Source organism: Panthera leo, chromosome C2, assembly GCF_018350215.1.
Source record: "Panthera leo isolate Ple1 chromosome C2, P.leo_Ple1_pat1.1, whole genome shotgun sequence".
NCBI lineage: Eukaryota > Metazoa > Chordata > Mammalia > Carnivora > Felidae > Panthera > Panthera leo.
Genome location: NC_056687.1, coordinates 2,618,813 through 2,646,292, shown reverse-complemented (window position 1 = coordinate 2,646,292; position 27,480 = coordinate 2,618,813). Strand labels below are relative to the sequence as shown.

Below are 27,480 nucleotides of genomic sequence, written 5' to 3'. Positions count from 1 at the left end.
TGGGTGCGTAGGTAGATCCTGATTTTCTCTGTTACGAACCCACGCCTCGGGGGCCCGTGTGTCGTCTGTGTCAGCACAGAGGGGACCCCAAGGACTTGTGCACAGAGGCCTTGAAGCAGAATCGCCGATTCAAGGGCACGTGAGGGTCGCGGCCCTCAGAAAGGCTTCCTGAACCCACTCCCCACTTCCCTGGCTCCATGAGGGGGGAGGGCCTGTCCTGTGATCCCACAGTGCCGTCGCAGCCGGGGAACGAGGCCACTCCCTTCCTGGAAACATCACGGTGTCGCCTCTTCTGAAGTTACTCTGAACCCGGATGGAAGCTCAGGAGTACGGAACGTCCCAGAAGCAGCCTGGCAGTGCGCCGGCAGGGTATGCGGGTGGGCGCCTGGGCCTCAGCCCACGCTCTTAGGAAAGGTTGCCTGCAATTCTCCTGGTGTGGCTTTTCTTGGAAGGGGTGGGGTATCATGAGTCACATATCGAGGGGAAAAATGACGTTCAGGATTCGGAAGGAGCCTGGGGTTCTTATGGACAGCCCTTCCGTTGCGGCTTTGCTGACCATTCTGGGTCCTGTGGATTTGGAGAAGCCTCCAAAACATTTAAGTCGACTCAGTGAACTTCCCTGAATCCCACGTGCTTTATTGGCCATTGTAACCACCTTCCCTTTTGTTTGTTTGTTTAAGTAAACGAGCCAACCGCCTTGGACACTGAACGTTGGAATTGAATTTCTTGCTGCACGTAGCATTGTGACATAAGCAGCATTAGTTCAACATAAGCACAGACCTGGCTCAGAAACTTCCGCCCTTTGCCCAGACCCCGGCGGAGGGGAGGGGGCTTCTGGGGCCTCCGTGGCCAGTGGCTGCCTTCTGGGCCCCCATACAACTCTTCAGGTGCTGGCGGACTGCCCATCCCGAGGGGTCCAAGACTGAGGGGCAGGTGGAGGCCAGACCCTGGAGTGCTGGGAGCCCACGCCGCTGCGCGGTGTGGTCGGGCCAGGAGAGGGATGGGGGGGCTGCACCTCCTGTGGTCCGTGGCAGGGCCCCCGCCCCAGCCTCCAGACGCCGTGCGGCGCCTGCCTGGCGAGGGGACCCCCGGGGCCTGGGAGTGACTCGGAACACCCCGTACTTGGACACACGGGGCTGTCGTGGGTTCAGTCCTCGGCTTTGTACCCGGAAGTACTTGGGGTGTTTTTCGTTTTTTGTTTTCACCTCTTTTCAAAGTGTTTCTCTTTCTCTCTCTCTTTTTTTTCTTTCTTTTTTTTTTTTTTTTTTTGAGCAAGAGAGAGCGTGTGAGTGAGCAGGGGAGGGGCAGAGAGAGAATCCCAAGCAGGCTGCACGTTCAGCTGGGAGCCCAGTGCAGGGCTTGATCCCGTCGACCCTGGGATCACGACCGAGCCAAACTAAAGAGTTGGATGCTTAACCGACTGAGCCGCCCAGGCGGCCCCAGAAAGCTCTTCCTTTCTTAAATAACGTCTCTGTCCGGTATTTACGTGCCGTGGAATCAGGTCACCTATTTACGTGTATCGCTCGCTGAATACAAGCACACTCCCAGAGGTTTGCTCTGCTCCAGCGGGAGCCATACCTGTCCCTCACCCTTGCCCCCTCCTCCTGGCGGCTGGGCCGCTGTCCCACTTTCTGTCTGTGGGTGTGCCCCTTCTGGAGGTCTCCTACACGCGGAACCCTGGGGTAGGTGACTGTTCGTGTTCTCCAGGCTCGTCCGTGCAGCGACAGGTGTCCGTGCCCCACTTTAAGGCTGGCGTAGGGATACACCACGCCTCGCTCGTGTGTCCGTTCACTGATGGACGCGGGTTTGTGAGTCGTGGCTGTCACGAAGGTTGAGGCTGTGAGCGTCCGTCTGCACGTACATCTGGGGACCATTTTCCCGTTTTTCCCGGATAGATACCCCCAAAGGCACAATCGCTCGATCGGAGGGTAACTCTGACCACGTGAACGGCCACCAGTCTGTTTTCCACGGTGGCTGCGCCGTCCTGTCCCTGCCAGCGGGGTGGGAGGGCTCCCCTTTCTTCGCATGCTCATCAGCACGTGTCGTCTGATGCGTCTGCTTTTTTCATCCTGACCGTCCTGGTGGGTGTGATGCGGGATCTGTTAAAAAAACGAAATTCAACTGAGTAAACTGGAAGGCCTACTTGGTTTTGTTAAATGACTCGTGAATTGGGCGGCATCCCGTCTGGAAAGTAGAGGGGGCTCTGCCAAGCTGAAGGAGAAAAAAAGGTTTTTAAAGACAGAGAGCATTAAAAAAAGAGAGAGAGGAATTTATCAGCAGCGAATGCCTTGGGTTTAGGTAAGGTTGCCCTTCCGAGGGGAACGGAATGGGTCCATCGGTAAGTTTCCCAATATTGGCCAGGAAATTCCATGCTGGCCGGCTAAAGGCTCCACTCCAGTGTGGAAGGTGCAGTGAGGTATTAGGTCTTGGTGTACTGACGTGGGGCGTTAATGGAAGACACCCCATTTCGGGCCTGTTTTTCTTCAACAGAGCTCGTTATGGTTCGACTCAGAGATGACTCTTAACATGGAGGCCACAGACCCCCCGTCCTGGGTGAGCAGGGCTGGCACACTTACCCTGTTACGGGCAGATAGTGAATAATGGAGGCTCTGCAGCCTCGGCGTCCTCGTAGCGTGAGAGCCGCGAGGGACCCCATGTGCAGGGCTGGGCGCGGCTGAGCTTCGGCAAAACTTCAGCTTCCTTCGTGGACACGGAAAATGGGATTTCATGCAATTTTCACAGGTCATAACGTGTCCCTCCTCTCTTTGCCCCAACCATTTAAAAATGCAAAACCGGGGCGCCTGGGTGGCTCAGTCGGTTGGGCGTCCGACTTCGGCTCGGGTCGTGATCTCGCGGTCTGTGAGTTCGAGCCCCGCGTCGGGCTCTGGGCTGATGGCTCAGAGCCTGGAGCCTGCTTCCGATTCTGTGTCTCCCTCTCTCTCTGACCTTCCCCCGTTCATGCTCTGTCTCTCTCTGTCTCAAAAATGAATAAACGTTAAAAAAAAAATTAAAAAAAATAAAAATAAAAATGTGAAACCTGGCTGTGCAGAGGCGTGCAGCGGGCCAGACTTGGCCCACGGGCCCTCGTTTGTGGACCCCCTGCCCTGGGTCTGTGCCCCTCAGATGCGTGTGTGCGTAAGAACCTCCTGAGGCCTTGCTGAAACTGAGTGCCGGGCCCGCCCCCAAACACTGTGACTCACGGGCTGGGCAGGGCCTGAGAATCTGCATTTCAGACAAGCCGCCTGGGGTGTGGGTGCTGCTGACGTCAGAGACACCCCTGGGGATGGGAAGCGTGGAGGTGACCCACAAAAGGTGGGTGTGCTTTGGGGGAGGGATGCCTTGGAGCCCAAGGGGTCGGAGGCTCATTCCTAGGGCTTAGGGATGGACCCCGTGTGTCAGGGGACCTCCCAGGACTCAGCACAAAGAGCTAACACAGCCCAGGGTAAAGGCCCGTGGGGAGAAGCCGGGCACCAGGAACACAGTCCAGAGCCGCCAGGACCATGTTTTCATGGGTCAGCGTCAGGGGGTCCACGGTGGGCAGGGGTCCTCCCGCATGGCGCGACGGTCCCCTAGGAGGCCGGCAGTCCTGCCTGCTGACGAGCCTGGGGCGAGCACTTCACCCGGGGCACCCGTTAGGGCCGAGAGCCCGCGTCGGAGCCTCCTCCTAGTTCACGTTTGGCTCTTGGTCACGCCTTGACCTGGGGCTGGCCTTGGTGGCCGCCTCAGTCTTGTAGGGCTGGATCGGCAGGACGTGACGCGGCCTGGATGGGGGAAACGCGCACGGGGGAGGCTGGCGGAGCCAGCCGCCGTGGCCCGGGGCGGGGGCGCCCCCGGGAGAAGGTGCGCAGCCGTGCGCCGTGTCTGCGTGTCCGCTCGACACAGGCTGCTCGGGCCAGCGTGGAGAGCTGACCGGCCTCGCTGCGTTGGGTTGACTCCGGAGGGGCTGGCAGCGGGAGGGGGCCTGGAGCCGGGCAGCACGAGAGCCGGCGGTGTTTGCGGGGGGGCTTTGAGGTGCACGGTGTCCAGGGGACCCACCAAAGCACGGCACCATCGAGGGCCGGTGAGCGAGTGCGTGTCTGGGCCGCGGCCGGCCGTCGGGGAAGGCCGTGTTTCACGCGTGTGCCCTGGTGTCGAGGCCCCGACTGTCCTGCTCTCCCCCCCCAGGCTACCCACACTGGAAAGGTCAAGTGCTGAACTCCAATGAACTCCAGGAGCTGTACGAAGGCCTGAAGCTGAACAGCGTGAATAAATATGACTATGTGCTCACGGGTAAGTGTCCGGGGGAGCTGGGTGCTGGACCCGTGGGCCTCGATCCGGTGGGGCTTGGGCTTGGGGAGGGACCCCCCCGCCCCCCCGCCCCCGGGCTCCACCCCGGCCCCTGCCTCCTTCGAGGACAGATAGGCTGTGCCGCCGAGAACTTGGTGGTGCCCTGATGACGGCCGTGCCCCAGTCGCGTGGCCTTGGATGCCCGGGGCCCATGGTGCTGTCTCAGATGAGCTGTATTGGAGTTCTGGGACCCGTGTAGGGCCGGAGGATACGCGGGGGGTTGGCAGCGAAAACACCCAGGCAAGCAACTTGCTGCCACTTGGCGCATTGGTTCGTGAGTCACCTTAACGTTAAAAATATGTATTTGCATTTATGTACGTAGTTAGAAGTGAATGTACTTATTATTGAAAACGGAAAAGAGGCGTCCGGGTGGCTCATTCGGTTGAGCATCTGACTTCGACTCAGGTCGTGATCTCACGGTTCGTGAGTTCGAGCCCCGCGTCGGGCTCGGCTCTGTGCTGACAGCTCGGAACCTGGAGCCTGCTTCGGATTCCGTGTCTCCCTCTCTCTCTGCCCCTCGCCCGCTCACACTATGTCTTTCTCAAAAATAAACATTAAAAACGATTTTTCTAAATAAAATGGAAAAGACAAAAGAAAATATTCTTTGTACACCTATCACTCATGGCTTTTTCCCTTCCTTTAAAACTTGATGGGGCGCCTGGGTGGCTCAGTCAGTTGAGCATCTGACTCTTGATTTTGGCTCAGGTCATGATCTCATGTTTGTGGGATTGAGACCCCACATCGGGCTCCATACTGAGTGTGGGATTCTCTCTGTCTCTCTCTCTGCCCCACTCGTGTGTGCGTATGCACTCTTTCTCAAAAAAAAAAAAAAAAGATTCTAAAAAAAATAAAACTTGACTTTACTTTTGGGAAATGCATAGTGTCCCCTCAGGGACTATAGATATTGAGGACACTTTGTCTTAACCCTGGTCACAGGATCTGAGAACTTCCTGCCCTTCTCAAGAGCAGAATGGGGTTTTTTTCGTTTGTTTTTTAAGTTTATTTATTTTGAGACAGAGCGTGCGCTTGCTTGTGAGCAAGGGAGGGGCAGAGAGAGAATCGATCCCAAGCAGGCTCTCTGCTCCGTGCGGAGCCTCACGTGGGGCTGGATCCCACGACGGCGAGGTCACGACCTGAGCTGAGATCAGGAGTCGGACACTGAGCCGACCGAGCCCCCCGGGCGCCCCTGCAGCAGGTGGTTTTGGTGGCGCTTTTTCTCCTTGGGCCGCGGCCAGGATGGGAGCCTTCTGATGAGGGTGGCCCGTGCGTCCCCCCCCACAGGCTACACGAGAGACAAGTCCTTCCTGGCCTCGGTGGTGGACATCGTGCGGGAGCTGAAGCGGCAGAACTCGGGGCTCGTGTACGGTAGGTGCCGGGCTCTCCCGCGTGCACGCTGGGGCGCCACCTTGTCCGGTGGGGTTGACCCGGGGAGCGGGGGCTCGACCTCCTTCCTCCCGGACGCCCCTCCTTCATGTCCCGCCTCTCCCGGTCCGAAAGCTCAGAGCTCTGGGAAGGGTTCAGAACGTCCTCACGGTGACCCTGGCAGAGAAGCGGGTTATATACGTGCTGTCATCCGTGTCCACGTGTGCCCGTGTGTGCAGTGTGTGTGTGTGGGGGGCTGGGTGGCCACACTTGACCCCTGAGAGGATGGGGTGGATGTGCATGTCGTGGGCGGCGCCTGGCCAGTGAGGGGTGGGGGTGGGGTGATGGTGGACACCCAGCTGGGACAGAGCTGAGGCGCACGCCGGGCCTGTCCGTCCCACCCCCCGGGGCTGCAGCGCCAGCCCTGAGCGTGTCCCACACAGAGGCCTCTCCGGGCAAGACAACACGTGGGACGCTTCGGTTACTCTTTCCCCTCTGGGACTCACACGTGCACATTCAGGCCTCTGCGGGGTCCGACCGCATGTGACACTTCTTCCTTCCTGGCGGGAACCCCAGTGTCCTGACGTGTGGGTCCCCCCGTCGTGAACGGTAGCTGGGTTCGGGGGCCCCTGCCGTATCGGTGCGTCCTTGCTGCCTCAGCCGCGCAGACTCGGGGGCCTTCCCTGAGGCGTGGGCCTCCCAGGTGTCCGCGCCGGTCCCCACCCTCAGCTGGCCTCACGGCAGGTCCCACACGGCATGTGGACCGTCGCGGGAAGGGAACGTGCTTGTGTGGGGGCCGGAGGGAAAGGGGATGCTGTTCTGTGCCACACTCTCGAGAAAGGCGCAAACAAACGATTGTGAGAAATCGATCAGAGTAGTTGGCCTCGGACCACAAACGTGGAATCCAGGAAACGAGGATCAGTCGCACACGCGAAATTTAACAACAGAAACAAACGTTAAGCGTCCTCCTCTCGGGAGCCTCACCCTGTGCTAACAGATGCCCTTTCTGCCTCCGCAGTGTGCGACCCCGTGATGGGCGACAAATGGAACGGCGAAGGCTCCATGGTTAGTGATTTCAGGCACGTTAATCCAAGTGTACACGTCTCTCTGGGCGAGACACCGCTCTGGGGGTGCACATCATCCTTGCCGGGAAGCAGGGTCGGCAGACGAGGTTTTCTGTAAAGGGCCAGGGAGTAGACGTTTGGGGCCGTACGTCTCCTGGTTCAGGCTCCTGGTGGAGCCTGCGACTCTCGATCTCAGGGTTGTGTGTTCGAGCCCCACGCTGGGTGCAGAGATGACTTAAAAATAAAATCTCAAGAAAAAAAGTAGTCACAGTTTGCAGACAGACAGACATGGCTGTTTCCTGATAAAATTCTACACATGGACCCTGAAATTTGAATTTCCTGTAGTTTCTGTGTGTCACAAGTGTTCCTTCTTTCCCGTTTCCCCCTTAGCCGTGTCTTAGCAGACGGGCCGTAGCTTACCGCCCCTGACTAGTGTAGGGCGGGGTGCCGTCAGTCCGCTGGTAGGAGTCACCCCGTGGCCAGCAGGGGAGCTTGGCGTGTGGGGCACGGAGGGCGCTGGCCCCGGCCCTACCCCAGGACCCCGGGGCCTTCGGGTGAGCGCGTGCCGGCCTGGCCGCAGGGCACCGGCGTCTCGTACCCGCGGTGGGGCTCACGGCGGGGCTCCGGGTCTCCAGCCTGGACCGCGGGGCTCTCAGCAAACGCTCCCTGGCCTCATTTCCTCTGCTGTACGCGTCAGCCTGTGTCCCTGTCGCCCTCTAGTACGTTCCAGAGGACCTCCTTCCAGTTTACAAAGAGAAGGTTGTGCCGGTAGCAGACATCATAACCCCCAACCAGTTCGAGGCTGAGTAAGTAACTTGCAGCCACGGAAGCTTTCAGATCTCCCCATGGGGAGGGCTGTTCCGGAGCCGGTCAGGCCACTGAGGCCCTCCTCCCGAAGTCCTGCCTCAGGGGGTGGGGGGCAGGCCATTCTGAGTGGGGGGCCAACCCGGTGGCCTGGCCCGATGACGGTGGGGGTGGTTATTTTCACCCTGACTTCCTGTGGTCGTGCTGACCCCCAGCCGTTTTCCCGAGCAGCACAAACCTTTGGGGACAGAAAGGGGAGGGGCTGAGGGCATACGTGGGTGACACCGGCCATGGGATGGGGATCCCACGCCACCTGACGCAGGCGGCCATCTGGAGCTCCAAAACCCACGTGGATGTCGGTCACCCTCACTGGCCACTAAGTGGGGCTGTGTGCTGCTGTCCCTTGCTGCTATTAAATGTTACCCCTGACTGGTCCTTGGGGGCATCACGGGGCCAGCAGACACTGAGTTAGTTCCTGTGGGGATGGGAGGGGGTCACCGGAGCCACCGGAGCTTTGGGGATGTTTCCAGCAGGACCCAGAGAAGCAAGGTCTCACCCGCACTTCATCTGTCTTCCAGGTTACTGAGCGGCAGAAAGATCCACAGTCAAGAAGAAGCGTTAGCGGTAAGGAGACCTTCCGAGGCCTGGCGCGGGACAGGTGCACCGCTCGTGGTGGGGAGGGGACAGCCACATGCCCTCGGGGAGGGGAAATGGGCACCCCAGGTGGTCAGCACCCCGGCTCCCAGCCAGCCGCCCGGTGGGGCCTGAGGGACGTGTTGTAGATTCTGTCTTAGCCACTGGGTCGGGCAGCTGCAGCTACAGTGCTTGTCTGGGTCCGCTTAACCCCCCGCCTGCTCTGCGCACAGCGGCTGTCCCCGTGGGAGCTTCCCGGGGCGTCCGTGACAAAGTGCCACAGACCGGGTGGGTGGCTGACAACAACACAAGTGCGTTCCGTCCGGTTCTGGGGGCCGGAAGGCCAAGATCGGGGTGTCGGTGGGACTGTCTTCGGCCCAAAACCTGCAGGGAGGCACCCATTGCTTGCCAGCCTCCCAGCTTCTGGCAGCCACTGGCCATCCTTGGCGCCCCTGGGTTTGTAGACCCGTCACCAGCCTTTGCCTGTGTCTTCAAGGGGCCCCCGCGGTGTGTGTCTGTGTCCTCGTCTTTCTTGCTAAGGGCGCCAGGCAGATAGGACCCAGGCGCACGCTAGTGACCTCATCTCGGCTCGAATCTGCACGGACCGTGTTTCCTTACGAGGAAATCAGAAACGCTCGGAGGTTCTGGGCTTAGGGTTCCAGCGTCTGTCTCGGGGGGACACAGTTCAGCCCGTGGCGGTCACGGCATTTAGTGAGCGCTTGCTGTGTGCCAGGTACCATGAATCCAGCTTGCCGGGTGCGGCTCTCCCGCGCACCCGTGACCTGTGTGTCTGCGGAGAGGCAGGGGCCGGCCTCCACGGGCAGCAGGGGCCAGCCCTCCAGACACGCTCGCCACCACCCCAGCCCATGCAGGTCAGAGAAGCAGGGATCAGAAACCGCCCGTCAGGTCCGTCCGACACCAGTGAGAGGGAGCGTGCGTGTGCCCGTATGTGGGGTGCTGTGTGTGTCTGGGCACACGTGTGCAAACGCCTGTGTGCGTGCATGCGTGCATGAAGAGATTTATGGCCAGGAGCTGGCTCACACCTTTGGGGGTTGGCTGGGCACGTCTGGAAGCCACAGGGCCCGCTGACGGGAGGGGCGGCCGGAAGTGAGGTAGGCAAGGTTTCCTCTCCAAAGCTCTTCGACTTTCCCCTGTCGAACTTGTTGCCTGCCTGTCGTTTAACCTCTCACGTGGAGTCCTGGGCCACGTGTCCCAGCAGCAGACCCGGGTCCCGCACACCAGGGCCCTCGCCCCGTCATGGCGGGGCCTCATCAGGCGCGCACGCTCTCTCCGTCATCCAGGAGACAAATCCGAGCGCCAGGTCTAGACCTGGCCACACCCGGGCCCGAGGGGCTGTGGGGCCTCTGTTTCCCAATGTGCAGAGGGCTCACTGTGGCAAGGGGAGACGGGTGCCCTCCTCTCTGCTCTGAGGGTCTCGCTCTGAGCTGGCACAGTACCCGGGGGCCTCAGAGTCAGGTGACACCGGGACAGGAGAGCAGGTGGTCTGGGGTCACAGGTGACCCTCCTCTGCTGTGCGCCCGTGTGCTCCGAGGACTGCAGGGCATTGCCGGTGTGTGCCTGTGTGGTGCCCCGTGCGGGGGGGGGGGGGCGGGTAGGAGACACGCTCCACGCGTGTGGCAGGGACACGTTTCCCGCAGCCTGCCCCAGACTCTGGAGCGGAGGGTGCCTGCCGACATGGTCACCAACCCAGCTCTGAGGCCCTTGTACAAGGAGGAAAGGAAAAGCCACTTGCAGAAAGCTTGTTCCTCGTCACATGACCCCCTGGCCTGTCTTCTCCCCAGCCCGCAGGCCCCGGGCTGACGAGGGGGGGACGTAGCCACGTGCTGGGACTTGGGAGGCTTCTCCTGGGCCAGGGAGCCTGACTCGGGATCCACACTGGGCCAAGATCAGACGCTCTGAACGCCTACGCACGCTTCGGGGTCCATACGAGAGCCTTCCCAGCTTCCCACAGTGAGCCGTGAGGGGCGGGAGGCCCGAGGGGCTTAGCTGGCGTTGCCCCCATGGAGGCGAGAGGAGCACCCCTCTCCGGTGTAGCTGGTGCTCTCCCGAGCCCCCCGTTTGCCCAGCGGGTATTTGGTCCCAACGTGTGTGTCGTGGGAGGCCAGGGAGCCTCCAGCCACCAGCGTGTTGCTGGGCACACAGCGGGAGAGCTTCATTGAATGAACAAGTGAGGGAACAAGTGGCTTCCCAGAGTGGACAGGACGTGACAGCCTGATGGTGGGCCTGGTTTTGCCGCCCTGGAGCCAGATGAGAAAGGACAGCCAGTCTGGGGCCTGCTTGACGCCCTCCTCTGGAATGTGGGCACAGGAAGAGTGTGGGGCCCGGCAGGTGTGCTCGTGGGAGGGAATCGGGGTGGTGGCCCTAAGCTGCCACTCGGCACGCCCGGGCTGGCGGGGGGCAGGCGGGACCCGGGCGCCATTCCTCGTGTTCTCGGCCTCTGGTGTCCACTCCGTCAAGTCAGACCCCGTAGAAGGGCGTCCTCCTGCCGGTCGGACCCGGCTGCTCGGGCTGCTGGGAGCCCTGGCGCAGGGGGCCGCGGCGTGGCTGACGCAGTCCTGTGCTCCGGCAGGTGATGGACGTGCTGCACGCCATGGGCCCCGACACGGTGGTCATCACCAGCTCTGACCTGCCCTCCCCGAGGGGCAGCGACTACCTGATCGCGCTGGGGAGCCAGAGGATCCGTAAGTCCCGCGACCCTGGCTCCCTCCTGCCTCTTCGCCGCGGGTTCCTGGAGGCCTCCCTGGCTTGAGGCTCCGTAGGGAAGAGAATTCGGGCCTCGCTCAGCAGGCGGTCGGTGTCCTGAACTCCCGTCACCCCCTAAACACACTGAGAACAAAAACCGAGAGAGGGTTCTGTGAGTCGAGGTGTGGGAGGCCTCCCCGCGGTCACCGAGTGGCAAGCTCTCCACACCCATGACGTGCCGTCGGCTCGAGGAGAGCGTCTGTCGTACAGGCTCGGGTCACGTGGATGGCCCGGCTACGGCCCGGGGCTTGGGGAACCAGGCGTCCACACCGTCCCCTCCCACAGAGCCGGGGGTGCCTGTGCGGCCTCACCTGTCGACTGTCGGTTCACGTAAATACCGCCTGGGTTGGTGTTTTCTGCGGGGTGCTGAAATGACACAGGAGGCTGGGGTCACACCCGCTGCCCCAGAGAGCACGGAGCTCTCTCACCACTCCCTCTGTGTCTTCGGGAGAGCATGCCCCTGTGCACACCCATGCACACACCTACTTGCACACCTACGTACCCTCGTACATGCATACCCATGTGCCCCTGTGCACACCCGTGCACACCCGTGTAGCCCCGCACATGCCCCTGTGCGCTCCCATACCATTTCATTAAGCTCACGGCCCCCACGGCTGTCGGTGCCCTTGTTACTGGGCCGGACTGGGGCTCCCTCCGCACCCGGTCACACGTGCTGGTCCCTCACGCCCAGCTGTGCGGTTCTTCTCTCCCCCGGGCCATCCTGCTAGGGGTTCTGGCGTCTACTCCCTCCCTTGTGACAGGCGACACCAGCCCTCCCTGCCACCATGCGGGGGAGGAGCGGGGAGGAGGGCAGGCCGGTTCCCAGACGAGGGGCTCGTTCTCTGCTGGCCCGGGGTCTCGGGGCCCATCGGCTGTGCTCTCCTCCAGGGAACCCCGATGGCTCTGTGGTGACGGAACGCATCCGGATGGAGATGTACAAGGTCGACGCGGTCTTCGTGGGCACCGGGGACCTCTTTGCCGCCATGCTCCTGGCATGGACGCACAAGCACCCCAACAATCTCAAGGTCAGCAGGACGCGCCCCCCTCCCTGCCCCCATCGGGGACCATCTGGGTTCTGCGGGGGCTCAAACAGGCCACCCGTATACCACATGCTGGAGTCGGCCTGTCAGGCCGCGGAGCAGGTGTGAGCCCCGGGAAGGCGGAGCCTGGGAGGGGTTACCGCAGCCTCGGTAGGTCCGGAACTAGGAACATCTCCCAGAGAGCAGCCCGGTGAAAGTTGGTCCTAAGACGTCATCACCCTGGTGAGTCGAGAGACTCAGAGGCTGGGAGCCCCCTCGGGGGCGTGAGGGACGGGGCTCCGAAGTCAGACTTGCAGAGAGGCTCAGCTCTTGTCAGACACTGTCTGCGCGTCTGTCCGTCCCTCCCCCATCCCTTGCTTTGTGTGTAAACGTCCACAGGTGCGTTTGTACGGAGATAAAGCCATTGTGTGCGGGCTCTGCTAGGCGAGCGGATCCGTTGCTACCGGTTCTGTCAATGGGGGTGTGGGGTGGCAGGGGCCCACGTGCCCCCGTGGTTAAGCTCAGGAGTGATGGCTGCATTCTGCACGGCGTGCGGGAAAATTCCTTCGTGACGTCAGATCGTGCCGTGGCCTCCTTCAGCATTGTTGGAACCACGCAAGTGGACAGCTGTGCACGAGGCTGTCCCCGGCCCCTCTGTTATTTCCTTCTCCACTTACTTGGTGGCCGTCAGGGCCTGCCTGCCGTCTCTAGAACGTGCAGGGTGGTTAGAGAGGAACCACGCCCCCGTCTGTGCTGGGTCCACCGAGGGAAGGAGGAGCCCCAGGTGGGGATCTGGAAGTGGATGCCCCTAAAGCTGCCTCTACCCGCTGCAGGCTGGCACGCCCCTCCCATCCCATCAGTTAGCTTGTCTGTGAGACGCAGGGCTGGACCGAAGCCCTGCCCCTCTTGCCTGCCCCCCCCACCCAGGGACCAGGGGGAGCACAGACCTGCTGTGTCCTTGCCTGCCCCCCCCCCCCGCCCCCCAGGGACCAGGGGGAGCACAGACCTGCTGTTGCCGTTGGCAGCCATGGGATCTTCATCTGGTACAGGGCGCCTTGGCCATCTGGTGCGCAGTGGAGACCTTGCTGCTGGGCCACCTGAGGCCAAACTGGGTTCGACACATCCCCAGGTCGGGCGGGAGGGGGTTCCACTCGCTTCCCCGGCTCCTGCTAAGCCCCGGGTCTTTGACTTTGAGGTGCCAGTAAGCAGTGACCTTGGCCAACTTTGGGGTAGGAGTCATTTTTGATGAAGACTCTTTATAACTAATTCCTTCCAGAAACACCTATTAAGCTACTGCACGGCACACAGTACCGACGAGTGCTAGAGCCCAGCCCTCCCCTAGAGGGCACGGTCTGGAGGAAGGTGGTTAGTTTTAGTACGCAGGCATCTGCTCAGCCCTCCAGGGAAGGTTGGTGGGGAGCATGTGACGGTAAAGCCAGTGCCCTGCTGTCTCAGGGCGGAGGCAGGGTCTGGGTGAACGGAGAATCCCATCCGGGCCCCGGGCAGCACAGACCACGTGTGTGCGTCTCCCGCCCTGCAGGTGGCCTGTGAGAAGACCTTGTCGGCCATGCATCACGTTCTGCAGCGGACCATCGCATGTGCAAAAGGTACCTCCTGGCTGGGCCCCCGAGCCCACCAGCGGAGGGGGCAGGGGGACTGCACTGAGAGCAGAGCGGGGAGGAGACGGCAATGAGAGCGGAGGGGGGAGGCAGGAGGGAGGGAGCCGACAGCGGGGTCCCGAGGCTCCCTCCGCCTCTGCTAGCCTGCGGAGCTCGTGCCCCACACGGGAGCCCCAGAGGGGACACGGACCGTCAGGGCTCAGGCGAGGGAAGGGGGCACGAAACTGGAGTGCCTTCTGGTCTGTCCCTGTCACCCACGCTTTGTCTTGCAGCCCAGGCAGGGGGAGGACTGAAGCCCAGCCCGGCACAGCTGGAGCTGAGGATGGTCCAGAGCAAGAAGGACATCGAGAACCCGGAGATCGTGGTCCAGGCCGCGGTGCTGTGAGGGCCCGCGTGCCACCTCCTAACGCACAGCGTGTCGGTGTCTCCATCGTCGTCCCTGTGAAAATGTAGCATCTGCCTTAGAGCCGTGACCGAAACTTGATATTTTTTTCTTTCGTGAGTGTCCAGCCTCAACCGGTCTTAATTGTGAAAACGTGCTGGTCCTGCTTTTTAAAAGTCACAAAGCGATCACAGAAATCTGTAATTCTGGGAACCCAGCTCCCTGTCCCCCAGGGCTCCTGGGCCTCCCGGGAACCCCGCTCCCGTGGGCCCCCCGGCGGCGTCCCATCCCTGGCGGGCGAGGGCTGGGGAAAGTCCTGGAGTCTGTGCGTCCCTGAGAAAGAGTTGGGTTTTAACCATCCGCGTCTGGGCGAATCCTGCCAAATGCCTCTGTTGTCGTTGTGACCCGCCCCCCTTTGTTCCTGCTTGAGAAGTCTCGTTTGTGGCCTAGCTGTGGGGTAGGTCGCCGGGGACTGCGTCACTGCGGGAACAGGTCGAGACCAGCTGGCCCGGACGCGCACGGGGGATGAGGAAGGGCTCCCGAGGCTGGAACAGCCCGTGGCGAGACTGGCCCGTTGTGTTCCTGCCGGAAACCTCACCTGGTCTGTGGCACGCCGGGTTACGTCTGCGCGCTTGCCACCCTTGGCTGGCGACAGATGCCTCGTGCCACGTGGTCGTGCAGAGACGGGTAGAGGGCCGTGGATACCATTGGCATATTTAACCCCACGAGCCAGTCACCCTGTGCGCTCGCCCCTGCCCGCTCAGTCCTGCCTTCCGTGCCACCGGAAGCCGGGGTGCGCGAGGCCCCCTGAAAGGCAGCCGCAGCTTGAGCCCCTTCTCCGAGGAGAGGGTGTTGGCAGATCAGGGGAGGGGCCGGGGCAGAGCGCCGGGCTCGCAGCTCTCAGACGCCTCGGGCTGCGACACCAGGCCGGGCGTCTACTGCCCGGGGCACCCCCAGGCGTGGCTGCAAGCGAGGGTGCCCCTCTCCGCGCCGCCCTGGGGAGAGCAGAGGTCCGCCTCCCCCAGGAGCCTGCGGCCGGGAGGGGACAGAGCCTGCAGAGTGGGGGGGGCCCCTCCCCGTCCCACAGGCGGGTCCTCTCCTGCAGCCCGCGCTCTCCTCTGCAGCAGGGCCAGTGTCCCCAGGATCCACTGCCACCTCCTGGGCAGGGCGGTGTTCACTCTGTTGCAAACTCCCCGAAACAGAAATACCAGCGTCCGTGCCGTTCCGCCCGCTCTTCTTTCTTCCCAGTCTGTCCACGTCCTGAGTGTCCGCTCTCGTGCGTTAGCACCGGGCAGCCCGTGCACGGGCCATGGTAGCTCTCTGCGACGAGATGGTGGAAAACCCTCCGTGAGGATACCGTGTGGGGCGTAGGGGCTTACTCTGTGTGTACCATGGCCTTGGGAACACTGCAGACGCTGACCCTCTGTTCTTTAAGTTTTATTTCAGGGGCTCAGGCTTCGTGTTACACTTGATGCTTTTACTTCCCCCAACTGTACATAGAACGATAGTTATTCCGCCCCTAAACTTCCCGTGAAACTGTGAGCTTTCTGGCTGGATCTCGGACGTTCTCATCTCAAGTTCCTCCGACCGAGAAGCCCCGACCGCTGGGAGTGGTGGGGTCTTGAGTCCTCTGCCCCCAGCAGCGGGACCCCGGCATCCCAAGAGCCCCTGCAGGGCGCGGGGCTCCCGCAGGAACCACAGCAGCTTCTCCCGGCGAGCTGCGCTGACCATGCGCTGCTGCTGAGCCCACTGCTATCCTGGGCGTGGTCCTGCATAGACACGCGGGCCCTGGCTGGTCTGTGCTTAGAATTTCCCACCCAGAGGTCAGCCGTGGTCACTAGCATAGGTTTTTTCTTCCTTCCTTTTTTTTTTTTTACATAGGTTGGGTCCAAATTAGAGTAAATCTTTGTTTTTACTTTCCATAGTTTAGTAACATGCAGAGTAATAATTATATATTTTAAAATGAGAAGTGTATCAGTCCTAAGTCGCCTGCTTATTACCAGAGGACAGATTTCAATATGGTTTTTCAAAGCTTCTGTAGGCCTTAAAGATGAATTACAAACTACTCTTTTTTTAAAACCATTTTCAGATCATTGCCAAGTCTTGCTAAGGTCATCGTGGTAATCTGCGTTATTCTTTAACGTATGTCAGCGATGGTAAAAATGACGCTTTGTTGTGCTGTTCTTGACCTTGTCGGAACCAATTTTGTAAATGTCGTCTAACTTTACAATGGACTGAGCCTGGTTTGGCGTGCTTTTCGTGTTCAGAACGGAGGCCAGGGCGCCCCGCCAGCAACATGATGCCTGAGTCCCCGTGTCGATGCAGAATCCCCCTCCTCCCCACCTTCATCGTCCAGGAAAGTAATGCTGTGTGATGGAGCCCCCGAAGGGTCAATCCTTGCCTCTGGGGAGCAGGCAGGTGGGGCAGGGCCAGGCGGGCGGGGCCCTGGCCTCACTGGGTGTCCCGAGGCCACTCCTGACTGCCATTCCCTCCTTGCTGGACCTCACGTTCACTGCTAGTTGAAATGTACGGTAAAGGAGGTGACAGCGTTCTAGCTGTTGGACCTGCGCTGTGAGCACGCCCCCTCCTTTATCCCTCCTGCCCTTCGATGGGACCACCTGCCCCAGGGCGTCGGGGCTGCGTCTGCCTGAATCACAGGCACCTGTGAGCACTCTGGATTCCGGCACCAGGATAACCAGAATCTCTGTCTTCCTTCTCTGCCCCCCAGCAGGTTGCTGGGGTCTCCGTGCACATGTCCCCATGGGACAGGGTTTCTGTAGGAACCCCCCACCCTAGCACCTGCCTGGGCCGGAAGGCGGGGAAGGAAGTTTGAGTGGGCAGAGGGGCGAGTGTGCAGGCCAGGATGCTGTGAGTGGGGTCCTGGCTGTCTGAGTCTCATGGGAGCCGCGGGGCCCCCAGACGCCACTCTGCCCCCAGAGGGGTGTGGCCACCAAGCCCACCCGTGTTCGTTCCACACCAGCTCCTGCCGACCGGCTGCAGGTGATTTCTCTCATCCCGTCACTCCGTGAACTGTTTACATTAGGACTTCCTTCAGAGCCGGGTCCCGTGTGCTCAGAGGGAACACGTTAGATGCCTGCGCCGGGTGGGCACTCAGAAGGACCCCCATCCCTGGGAGGGCAGCTCTGGGAGCCCAGGAGACCTCCCACTTCATTTCTGCCCCGAGGGTGCTGGTCAGGCTGGACCCTCAAAGCACAGTGACCCAAGTGCACACATGTGGCCAGGGAGCTGGTGTTGCGTGTGTGTGTGTGTGTGTGTGTGTGTGTGTGTGTGTGTGCTGCAGTCGCTTTGTGGCAGGGGCGGTCGGGTGGTCAGGGGGGCCTTTGAGGGTGAAAAGTGTCAAGAACCTTGAGTGCTTGTTTAGAGCCCCCTCCACCCCCCCTCACCGCCCCCCCCCCCCCCCGCCCAGGTTGCAGAATCCAGCCCTGCACTTCTACCCTCTGCCGGCAGGGGGCGGGGCAGACCCCAGCCCGGAGCTTGCACTCGTCGCCACCCTGTGGCGTAGTGCCCGGGGCTCTAGTGCTAGTGACACAGGCACTGGGCCTCGGGGTCTGTGTCCCAGGCTGGCCTCAGTGCTGCCCCATGGTGGCCAGGTTCCTAAAATCCCGGGCTTCCGGTGCATGAGTCTCCCCGTGGACTTCTGCAGGTGATTCTCGGTGCAGGACGTTTCCTGTCTTACTGAGGGGAGACTCTGACCAAAGCACAGGGTCTTACAAACCACATTCCTGCCTGTCTTAAGAGGTCGTGCTCACAGACACCACCCACCACACGTTCCTTTGCTTAAGACGGAGTTTAACGAGTTAACTTTAGTTCTGACTTCGAGAATATTTCCAAGCTTTGTATGAATGGAAAGTTCTTCCTAGAATTTTCTCTTTAAATTCTGGCAGAGTAAACAGCTGTTCTAGAAGCTTTCCCGCTGTCCCAGCAGAGCCGAGCCCTGTGCTCGGGGCAGGCCACTTGGTTCGGTCGCTGAACCCTGGCTGCAGATGAGCCCTGGGTGGGGCAGCCCCCACACCACGGTGGGCAAGTTTCCACCTTCTGCCTCCGGAAGCCCATTCTGGTGGGAAGAGACCTCCTGAAGCCCCTGACCACTCCCTGTCCCGGCCGTCCCTCATTGCCCTGCAGGTGTCCTGGGGAGCCGGATGGCGAGGGTGCAGCAGAATGGGGCTGACGGTGAGGAGGGCCTAGCACCCTCCGTCTGCTCCGCGGAGCCCGGCGGTCTGGGGAGGGAGCGGGGCGCACCCCACCCCACACCGTTCCGAGCCGTGGGACAGGGCCTCTGGCTTCAGAGAGCCACTACATTTCGTTTCTCGTGCAGGACTCGGCTCCCGGCATGAGGGGGTGAGGGCGGCGGGGCGGGGGAGAGGGGCAGAAAGGGAGAATTGGCGGGCTTGGCAGCGGCCTTCAGGACATCCCAGAGAGCACAGGTGGGGAGCGAAAGGTGCCTGGGTGCACCCCGCAAAGCGTGTGGGCCTGTTGTCCTGACGGGTAGCACAGATGTTCCCGTTTGGGGAACTGAAAGTGAATTCCTAACGTACAACGTGTAGGCTCCAAGGTGAAGAGTGTGTGGATGGTGTTTTGAGTGCTTTCGGCTTTATAGCTGCATACTTTCTGATGTCGAATTTTAGTTGGGATTCCAGCCAATGACCGCACGACTGGGCGGACAGGAGGGTTGAGGTGCTGACTCAGAGCCCAGCGGGGCTGGCCTGGGCCTTCCTGGAAACTAACTCAGACTGTGGAGGCCATGTGACCCCCTCGGGTCGGAGCACGTTGCCCCTGGGGCCCGGCTGCGGGGGAGGGCCAGGGGGTGGTTTCTCCAGTGCTGGGGTCTCCAGCCCTCCGTCCTGTGCACGTGTTTGTAAAGTCCCTGTCAGCGCTGTAGAGGCCGTGTCTGTGTGCTGGTCCTACTGACTTATGATTACCCGTAAATAAATCTTTTTCTGGCCATGGTGTTGAAGTGCAATGATTCCTCCCGCCTCAGGAACCCCCCGTTAATTATCCCCTGGTACCCGAAGCCCCTGCCACCAGCCAGCCAGCCCAGCGTGGGAGCTGAAAAGCATGGGAGCTGAGGCCGTAAACACGTATGTCTTAAGGGAAAGAGCTTGCCCAACCCACCCACGGTGGCCCAGGTCCCCTTGTCCCACCCACTCTGTTCTGTGCCCTGGGGGCTGGCCTCTAAGCTCCTCCTGCGGGCAGGGATCCCAGGAGGGTGGGTTCCCTTTCTCAGGCCCCGCCCCCAGCCCCGCTAGAGTCCGAGGACCAGCCTCATCCCTGATGGATGTCACTGCTCCTGGGTCTCAATCCCTTCACTCCTGGGTGGTGACAGCCGGTCCTACAGGCCGGGCAGGTACTGTGTTCCCACAGTGATTCACCCACACCTTTGTGAGTAGCTCCCCAGGCAGTCTCCAGAATGCCAGGCCCCTTGCCCTGGAAGGAAAAGCAGGAGAAGGGTGGGAGAGGGATCTGCTTCATGTCTGGAACACCTTGAACTCTGCCTCTCCACCCCCCTGCTGACTCCTGTGCCCCTTAGCTGGCCCGCAAGGCCCTCCTGGTGGACGACCCTTTGTGGCTGCTGTGGCACACTTCCACAAATGCAGTGGCTTAAAGCGACTCTGGAGATCAGACTTGTACAAATAGGTGGGCGGGGCTGGGTCCTCTGGAAGGTTCCAGGGAGAATGTGCCCAGCCTCTTCCAGGCTTTAGAGGGGCCCTCATGACTTCACAGCCGTGGTGTGGCTTCAGTCTGACCCCGACCCCTGCCTCTTCTTCTGAGGACCCCGGGATGACATTGGGGCCCCAGACAGTCCGGGATCACCTCTCCAGCTCCAGACCCTTAGCTTAATCACATCTGACAAGTCCCCTTGCCCTGTGAGATAACATCCACAGGCTCCGGACACTGGGCCAGGGATATCCCGGGGGGACATTATTCAACCCACTGCCTCCTGTGATGGGGATGGGGATGAAGCCCGGTGAGTCCCGACACGGTCACCTTTCCCTCTCTGACGCTCCGCATGAGATGTCCAGCAGAGGACACGCACGGCCTTGAACCTCAACCATCAGGAGGGTTCCTGCCGCAGACGTCCCCTGGGGAGGGCGGGAAGCCCGGCCTCAGGTGCAGGCCCCACCCTGGAGACCACACCGGCCGGGGGCTCCCTCAGGCTGCGTTCCTGGAAGGGAGCCCGGGCCCCACCCTTGCACTAAGCGGTACGGGGGAGGGGGTGCCCTCCCAAGGGGCGGGTAAGAACAGAAAAAGGGACAAGGCAGGGAGAGGGGGGAGAAGATGCATGGCAGCGTGTGACCTAGCTGGCCAGGTGGTCAAGCGGGGCATCTCTCCAGTCTTCTCCAATTGGTCGAAGTTCACCCCACAGGGGCGGGCACCCCTGGGTTTTTGAGGTGTGCTGCCTGGCCTGGGGCGGGTGTGGGCCCCACTGGGTTGGACGCTGGAGCAGAGCCGCTACGGCAGAGGCCAGGGCGGGTCGGGACGGACGGGCGAGGGGGGCCCAGTCCCAGGCCCCGCAGAGGTGAGCCGAGAAAGCCCCGAGTTAGAGAAGAATTACAGCCTCCTGCGTTATCGGGTCACTTTGTCGACTGCCTGCCCGGTGCCAGCCACTGGGGACTCCGTGCCCGTGGCCAGGTCGGGGAAGTGAATGACCGAAACATCCGCACCAGTAATCCGGGCTCACAGACCAACGTGCGGGGGAGCGCCGGCGGGAAGGGCGCGTGCCGTGTAGTCCCGAGAGGTCACCCGGGTGTCTGCGAAGGGCTTGTACCTGTTTGCATTCCCGGTCCCGGCCCGCAGTGGGGTTAGCAGGTCCGGACGTTTGCCTGTGGGGCAGGACAGAGACCGGCACCCGACGTGGTTTCGCTCTGCTCTTCTCATTGTGTGGACGTGTTACAGGTTGTCGTGGCTGTTCAGGTCTTTGCCCATTTCACTATAGAATTTTTCATCCTTTGCCCCGCTTTTTTTTTGAGAGCGAGAGAGCGAGCGAGTGCGCATACAGGAGCGGGGGAGGGGGGCCCTTGCTAAGCGCTCCTCTTCCACTCACCCCCGAGTGTTGTGTTTCTCCAGGACCCAGAAGGCTGCTACAGGGACCGGTCCCACCGCCGGGAGTCAGACCCCAGTCCTCGCGCTCCCCGGGTGGGACCAAGCACCCTCTCCCCGGGCCAGCAGGGGGGCACCTTTCCCCGCTGCCCTCAGCTGAGGCTCCTCTCCTCCGCCCGGGATTCTCGGCGAATGTCCCGGGATTCTCGGCGAATGTCGCTCTTCCCAAGGCCTGACCCCGCGCCCCCACTCGGGCTGAACAGGTCAGTGCGCCGTGCACGCCCTGCTTCTGCCCCGGCAGAGCCTCCCCAGCTCGGAGCACACCCCGCAGCACCCGGTCTCGGAGTGCTCCCGGAACCCGGTGCCGGCACAGATCCAGCCAGCCGACTCACAAGGGAGCAGACGCACGTTGGCCTAGAGATAGAGGAACAGATAACTGATGTCACTTGTGCATTGGACACAATCGTTGGTGTCACTAATCCATCATTACCAGGTGGGGTGCCTCGGAGGCCCTAACGGAGCTGCCCGGAAATGGCATTAATGCACATTTTCTGACCTTGCAAAAGCAGGGCCGTGGCTCCAGCATACAAGGGCTGAAAAAAAAACTAGAATTCTAGGGGCGCCTGGGTGGCTCAGACGGCGTCCGACTCTTGACTTCAGCCCAGATCATGATCTCATGGTTCGTGGAGTTCGAGCCCCACACTGGGGCCTGCTTGGGGTTCTCTCTCTCTCTGCCCCTCCCCACTTGCTATTTTTCTCAAAATCCATACGAAAAAATTTAAAAAATTAAAATTCTAGAGGAACGGGTGAGTTTCTCTACAGTCTGGGTCTGGAGACAGGCTTTTAATCTAGGACTCAAAACAAATTACAACTTGGAGAAAATATTGCTAATGTACATTGCTAATGTATCAATAGCTCTTACAAGTGGGGGGAGGGGCACCTGGGTGGCTCAGCTGGTTAAGCCTCAAGACTCTCGATTTTTCGATCAGGTCGTGATCTCAAGGTTCATGGGATTGAGCTCCGCATCGGGCTCTGTGCTGACACTGTGGAGCCTGCTTGGGGTTCTCTCTCCTCTCTCTCTGTTAGGTCTTCATTTCAACCCCAAATTGCTTCACTACCAAGGACAAGAGCCTGTCGGGAAAGCTCTTCATTCTTCTAGTTCAAGAACAGAGATTGGGACACACACAGCTGGCATTAAGGTGTTCTTCTTGCCACTTAAATTTTTTTTTTTAATGTTTATTTATTTTTGAGAGCAGAGGGAGGGGCAGAAAGAGAGGGAGACACAGAATCAGAAGCAGGCTCCAGGCTCTGAGCGGTCAGTGCAGAGCCCGACGCGGGGCTCGAACCCACGAACCGTGAGATCACGACCTGAGCCGAAGTCGGACGCCCAACCGACTGAGCCCCCCGGGCGCCCCTCTTCTTGCCGCTTTCAACCTGCCTGCTCACCCTGCGACCCTGGTGTGCTCTTCCTTCCCTCGCGATCTGGACAGCCCGCGCCTTGCGCTGCCGACCCGGCACCAAGCGCCACACGCCGCCGATGCAGAGTGGTGTGGTGATTTGAGACCAACTTGAACCCTCGGGGACGGTTTTCTGCCATGACCTGAACCACACAGACGTCTCAGCCCCTACTCTTGCAACGATGCGCGTGCTCTTTATTTGCAAAACAGACACAGGGCAAACCACTGCACTGCCTTCGCTCATGGCGGGGACCCTGTGTCGAACACCGGAGATGTGCCGCTGCCCAGATGCTCAGAGGCTAAGTTCAAGAAAGCTTCCAGGCGGATGGTGCTCAGCGAGGCCTCACAACTATTCTACACGTACACGTACACCTATGGCGTCCTCTGCACACGCGTGTGTATTTCTACTGGGGTGTGAGGGTGGTGTGTGAGTGCGTCTAAGTACATCCAGAGCTAATGCTCTAGAATCAGATTTGCCCAAAGCCTTTTATTTTATGGGGGAGACTAAGGCCTGGAGACAGGACACGGTGGAAGCCGAGCGTGGGGAGCTGTGGTTGCAGCACAGGCTCCTGGAGTCCTGGGTATACCGTCCACTTGCGGGGACCTTGAGCGACTCCCCCGGGGGGCAGCTCTGTAGGTAGAAGAGGCATCCGGCCAGCTCAGGCCAGTACGTGACCCAGGAGGGGCGCCACGTGGCACAGCGGTCACGTGGCCGTCAAACCACCATATTAGCACGCCACTCTCACGCTTCCTGACGCTTCCATACGGGACTGTGGTTTCCGACGAAGCCAAAAGAATCCAAAACGAAGGAATAAATTTGCCAAGACTTAAAAATATGTATTGAAAAGAGAATATAAGCGCTCTTTGAAAGCAATTAAGATCGCTGGTTGGGTTGACTTTGTCTCTCCCAACGCAAGTCAGAAGAGCTGCGCGACACCCCGCCCCCACCCCCAGTGAAGAAATGGCACCCGTTTATGACCCCAGACGTGTCCACAGAGGACAGAACCACACGGACGGGCCATGCTCAGAGCGGGAACTAGAAATACGCCAGTTCGTCGTGCCTGGCTTTGTGGGTCTGATAGCTGGACAAGGCCAAGGGTTTGTTTTCGTGCGGGAGACTCTGAAACACTCGAATGTGCACAAACTCGTCATCATCGACTTGAACCTGGAGACGGACAGAGAGGAGAGAGGCCAGTGAGGGGCAGGCCGGAGGACCTCTGACCCCAAGTGCCCCTGCTGGACCAGCCTGCGTGAGGAGGGTCCCGGATAGGGGCGGGGCCCTGCCCCCCAACACCCCCCCCCCCCCCAAGGCTGACCCTCACCTTGATGAAGTAGTTCGTCCCTGCGACCACCTGGCTCCTGAACTCCACCGCCTTAAAGATAGTGTACTTCTTATTCTCCTGCTCCTCCAGCTGGGGCTTCACCTAGGGGAGGGGACAGTTACAAACGGGATTCCTGCACCGGCCCGTTCCAGATCTTCTCCAGCAAGAGCGTTCTTGAGAGCGGAGAGGGGCATTACACGGTCAGTTCTACCGACAGAGGGCAGAAAGCTCCTTAAATCTACCGACTCCCGCGACAGTGCTTGGGCAAGTCGTTGGCCCTTCGTGTTCTAGGCATGGGTGATTTTAAAATTTCCATCATGACGCTATATACGAGTTGACGCCCCGTTTTCCTTTCCAGTTCACAGCCGAACAGTTTGACGAAGAGGCTGTATATGATTATTGCCTCTTAAAATTCAAAATTTTAAACTAAGTTCAGTCATAGATTTAAATTTCCCCTTCTATTCTAGAGAGGTCATGACTGTCTTTGCTACTCCTCTCCAGAGGGCATTACAGCCTCCAAATATGTCCCCAGACACCGGAGGCGGCAGGCACAGGGCTTCGCAGGTAAAATGCACTTGACTGCAGGTTTATTTTATTTTTAAATGTTTAAATGTTTATTCATTTCTGAGAGAGAGAGAGAGAGAGAGAGTGAGTGGGGAAGGGGCGGGGGGAGGGGGCAGAGGCTCCAAAGCCGGCTCTGAGCTGACAGTGAGTCCGATGCGGGGCTCAAGCTCTCCAACAGCGAGATCGTGACCTGAGCTGAGGTCGGAAGTCACCCAGGTGCCCCTACTGTGTCTTAAGATGTAGAGCCTTCTGTGGAGCGTCCGACTTCAGCTCAGGTCATGATCTCGCGGTCCGTGAGTTCGAGCCCCGCGTCGGGCTCCGTGCTGACAGCTTGGAGCCTGGAGCCTGCTTTGGATTCTGTAACTCCCTGGCTCTCGGTCCCTCTCCCCCTCATGCTCTGTCTCTTTCTCTCAAAAATAAACAAACGTTAAAAAAAAAAAAAAAGACGTAGAGCTTTTGGGCAGAAGTTGATCCTTATCTTACCTGTGCAACTCACGGTGCTCATTGCGCCAAATGCCTTTCTCCGGGGTGGGGCTTACCTGTGTCTAAATACTCAGATACAGGAGCCCCCTTCTTTGTGCAAAACGCCACGCTAGGTCTGCAGGGAATGGACTCTGCTGACAGTTTGCGAAAGGCGGGGGGAGGGGTGGTTCTGGGGGGTGAGTGACACCCCCACCACGGCCCAGGGCTTTGGGAGGGACTCACCTCTCTCTGTCTGCTTCAGGAGGGGCCGAAAGCCCCAGGCCGCTGGCAAAGAATGGAAAGAAAACCCAGGCGCCAGGTGGCAGAACAGGTAACGCGGCAGCCTCGACTGCCAGGCCCGGCCCCTCCCTACAGAGTGGGAGCTCATCGGTCCCAGGACTGACTGGGGAGAAAGACGGGCTGGGCTGCAGCCAAGGGGGCACAGAGGCCCAAGGCCCAAGCGCCCAGGGCTGGTGGCGCTGCTCACGGGGCGGGGGCCGGCGCAGAAAGTCTTCTGACCCGGGGTCAGTCACAGATGCTCCCTTTGCGTGCCCCAGAGTGCTCCAGAAAGGAGGCAGCACCGGGTGCAGAGGTGGGGATTCCCCCTGCCCCTGTCCTCTTAGACACCTCCAGCAGACCGGCTGGCCGCCTCGGTGCCTGCCAGCAGCAACACCTCCGCCACAGGTCACTTTCACACCAAATTCAGGAGCAAATGACCTCACGCCCGCTCCACCTCCCCTGACCGGAGAGGACCCTCCGGTCCCGGCGAGGAGGGGCTGCGGGGGCAGGGCCGGGGGCCGCGGCCCAGGCGGGGCTCGCACAGCAGTCCCTGCGAATTCCTCATTTCACGGGTCTCGTGGGGCTGAGTCACCAGCCTGCACTGCGGTCGGGCGGTGGGGCGGCCGGGGGGCAGCGGGCTGGCGGCAGGGGAGGGGCGCCGAAGGAGCCGTTCGGGTGCTTCCGCCCGCTCTGGCCCCGACCGGCCCGCTCGGCGCACCCTCCTACCACCTGCCTGCGGCCGCAGAGGAGAAACCGAGGCGGGGCCCCGGGGACCCCAGGGGCAGGCTCGCACCCGCAGGCCTCGCAGCCGGGAGCGCCTTCCGGAGCCCCACCCGCTCCCTCCTACCTGGTCGGCGATGGCCTGGATCTCGGCCGTGGCGGGCTGCGTGGCGGAGGACCCCCCGCACATCATCCTGGCGGCGGGCGGAGGAGCTGCGGCCAGAGCGGAACCCCGACCCGAGGCGCCCGCTCCGCTTAAAGCAGGCGACGGTCACGTGACGCTAGGGGCGTGCGGGGGCGGGGCAGGGGGCGGTGCTGTGTGGGGCGGGGCGGGGCCTAGGGCCGGGGACAGGGGCGGTGCTGGAGGGGCGGGGGGCGGGGGCGAGGGCGGGGCTCGGCCGGTCGCCTACCTGCCCCTAGGGCGCGCGTCTCGCGGGCGACATCCTGGGTCCCCCACTGCCCGCCATGTGGGTGTGGTGTCGTCCTCCTCTGGCCGGTCAGGTTGGGGTGGGGGCTATCCTGCAGGGAGCAGTTGGGGGCAGGTCCCACATGGGGTTGGGGTGGGCTCTGTAGGGGACTGTGTGGAGTCTGCCCTGTACAGGGCAGGACGCAGCGTTGGAGGGGGGCGGGTGCGGGGAGCGGGTCACAGGCAGGTGGTTACCTGGACCTGAGATGACAGCTGCGGAAGGGCAGAGGGGAGAGAAGCTCGTACCCAGCCAGGACCTGCAGGAGCTGGGGACCGGGGCAGGAGGCTGCCGGGGCATCCCGGAGTCCAAGATCAGACCCTGCCCGGCCTCAGGCCCCTGTGCAGTCAACTATCCTGCACCCCTCATCTGCAAGGCCTGGCCCAGCACCCCACTTGTGCCGGCCACTCTGGAGGTCACCAGCCTGTGACCCAGAGGCACAATGGAGCACTCGTGTGTGTGTGTGTGTGTGTGTGTGTGTGTGTGTGTGAGCAGAGGAGGCACAAAGCCATCCCAGGATGAGGAGGAGACGGCTGCCAGGGCTTCAGGCTGGGGGCGGGGGGGGGGGGGTGGTCAGATTGAGGGCGTTAGGAAAGGGCTAGGCTGTGGCAGGATTTGGGTTCAGATTGGGCAGATTCAAGCACCCAGGGAAGGGAGGGGTCCCACACTCTATTTGGGGCAGGGGTGGGGGCCATACTAGGAGCTGACTGGACAGGATTGGTCTCTTAGAAAAGTCCAGGCCCTCCAGCCCTCTGGCCCAACCCTCAGTGGACACAGGCCTCTCCCATCACTGGGTGCTGACTGTGCAGGACCAGGCCCAGCCTTGCCTGCTTGTAGGCCCAACACAGAGCCCCAGCGGGAGTGGCTGGAAGCAGGTGTGTGGGGGAGACAAGCCTTTGTGATACCTGCCAGGGGCAGAACCTGGTTTGTAACTTCAGGAAAGGTGAAAGGTCAGGTGTGGTTGAACGGTAAGGGGAGAGGAAGGGGAGATCTGACAATTCATTCATAATTGCATGAATGTATGATGAGTCAGATTTGACTCCATAAAAATGGAAAACGGTTCTCCTGCCTTTTCCTATCCTGCAGCTCAGTGGGCTTTCCTCCTCACCCTCCTCCCCTCCTCCCCCTCCTCCCCCTTCTCCCCTCCTATGCTGGATGGCATAGGACTAACTCCTGACAGC

At 60.9% G+C, this 27,480-nt stretch overlaps 2 protein-coding genes across 2 annotated transcripts in view; one reads left to right on the top strand and one right to left on the bottom strand.

Moving 5' to 3' along the window:
* PDXK (pyridoxal kinase) overlaps nt 1-17,377 on the top strand; it is a 29,770-nt gene extending 12,393 nt beyond the window's left edge. The window contains exons 3-11 of the mRNA XM_042955260.1: nt 4,165-4,269; nt 5,608-5,691; nt 6,707-6,753; nt 7,473-7,558; nt 8,135-8,180; nt 10,780-10,891; nt 11,841-11,977; nt 13,512-13,578; nt 13,863-17,377. Of these exons, the coding sequence (XP_042811194.1) occupies nt 4,165-4,269; nt 5,608-5,691; nt 6,707-6,753; nt 7,473-7,558; nt 8,135-8,180; nt 10,780-10,891; nt 11,841-11,977; nt 13,512-13,578; nt 13,863-13,975 (797 nt within the window). The 3' untranslated portion in view covers nt 13,976-17,377. The remainder of the gene's footprint in view (nt 1-4,164; nt 4,270-5,607; nt 5,692-6,706; nt 6,754-7,472; nt 7,559-8,134; nt 8,181-10,779; nt 10,892-11,840; nt 11,978-13,511; nt 13,579-13,862) is intronic.
* A 5,923-nt stretch (nt 17,378-23,300) lies between these two features.
* CSTB (cystatin B) lies at nt 23,301-26,105 on the bottom strand. The gene is made up of 3 exons (XM_042956091.1): nt 25,963-26,105; nt 23,811-23,912; nt 23,301-23,653 (listed from the first exon to the last, which is right to left on the bottom strand). Exons 1-3 carry the CDS (start codon nt 26,026-26,028, stop codon nt 23,525-23,527), a joined length of 297 nt encoding a protein of 98 aa, XP_042812025.1. The 5' UTR covers nt 26,029-26,105; the 3' UTR covers nt 23,301-23,524.
* Between the last annotated feature and the right edge of the window lie 1,375 nt (nt 26,106-27,480).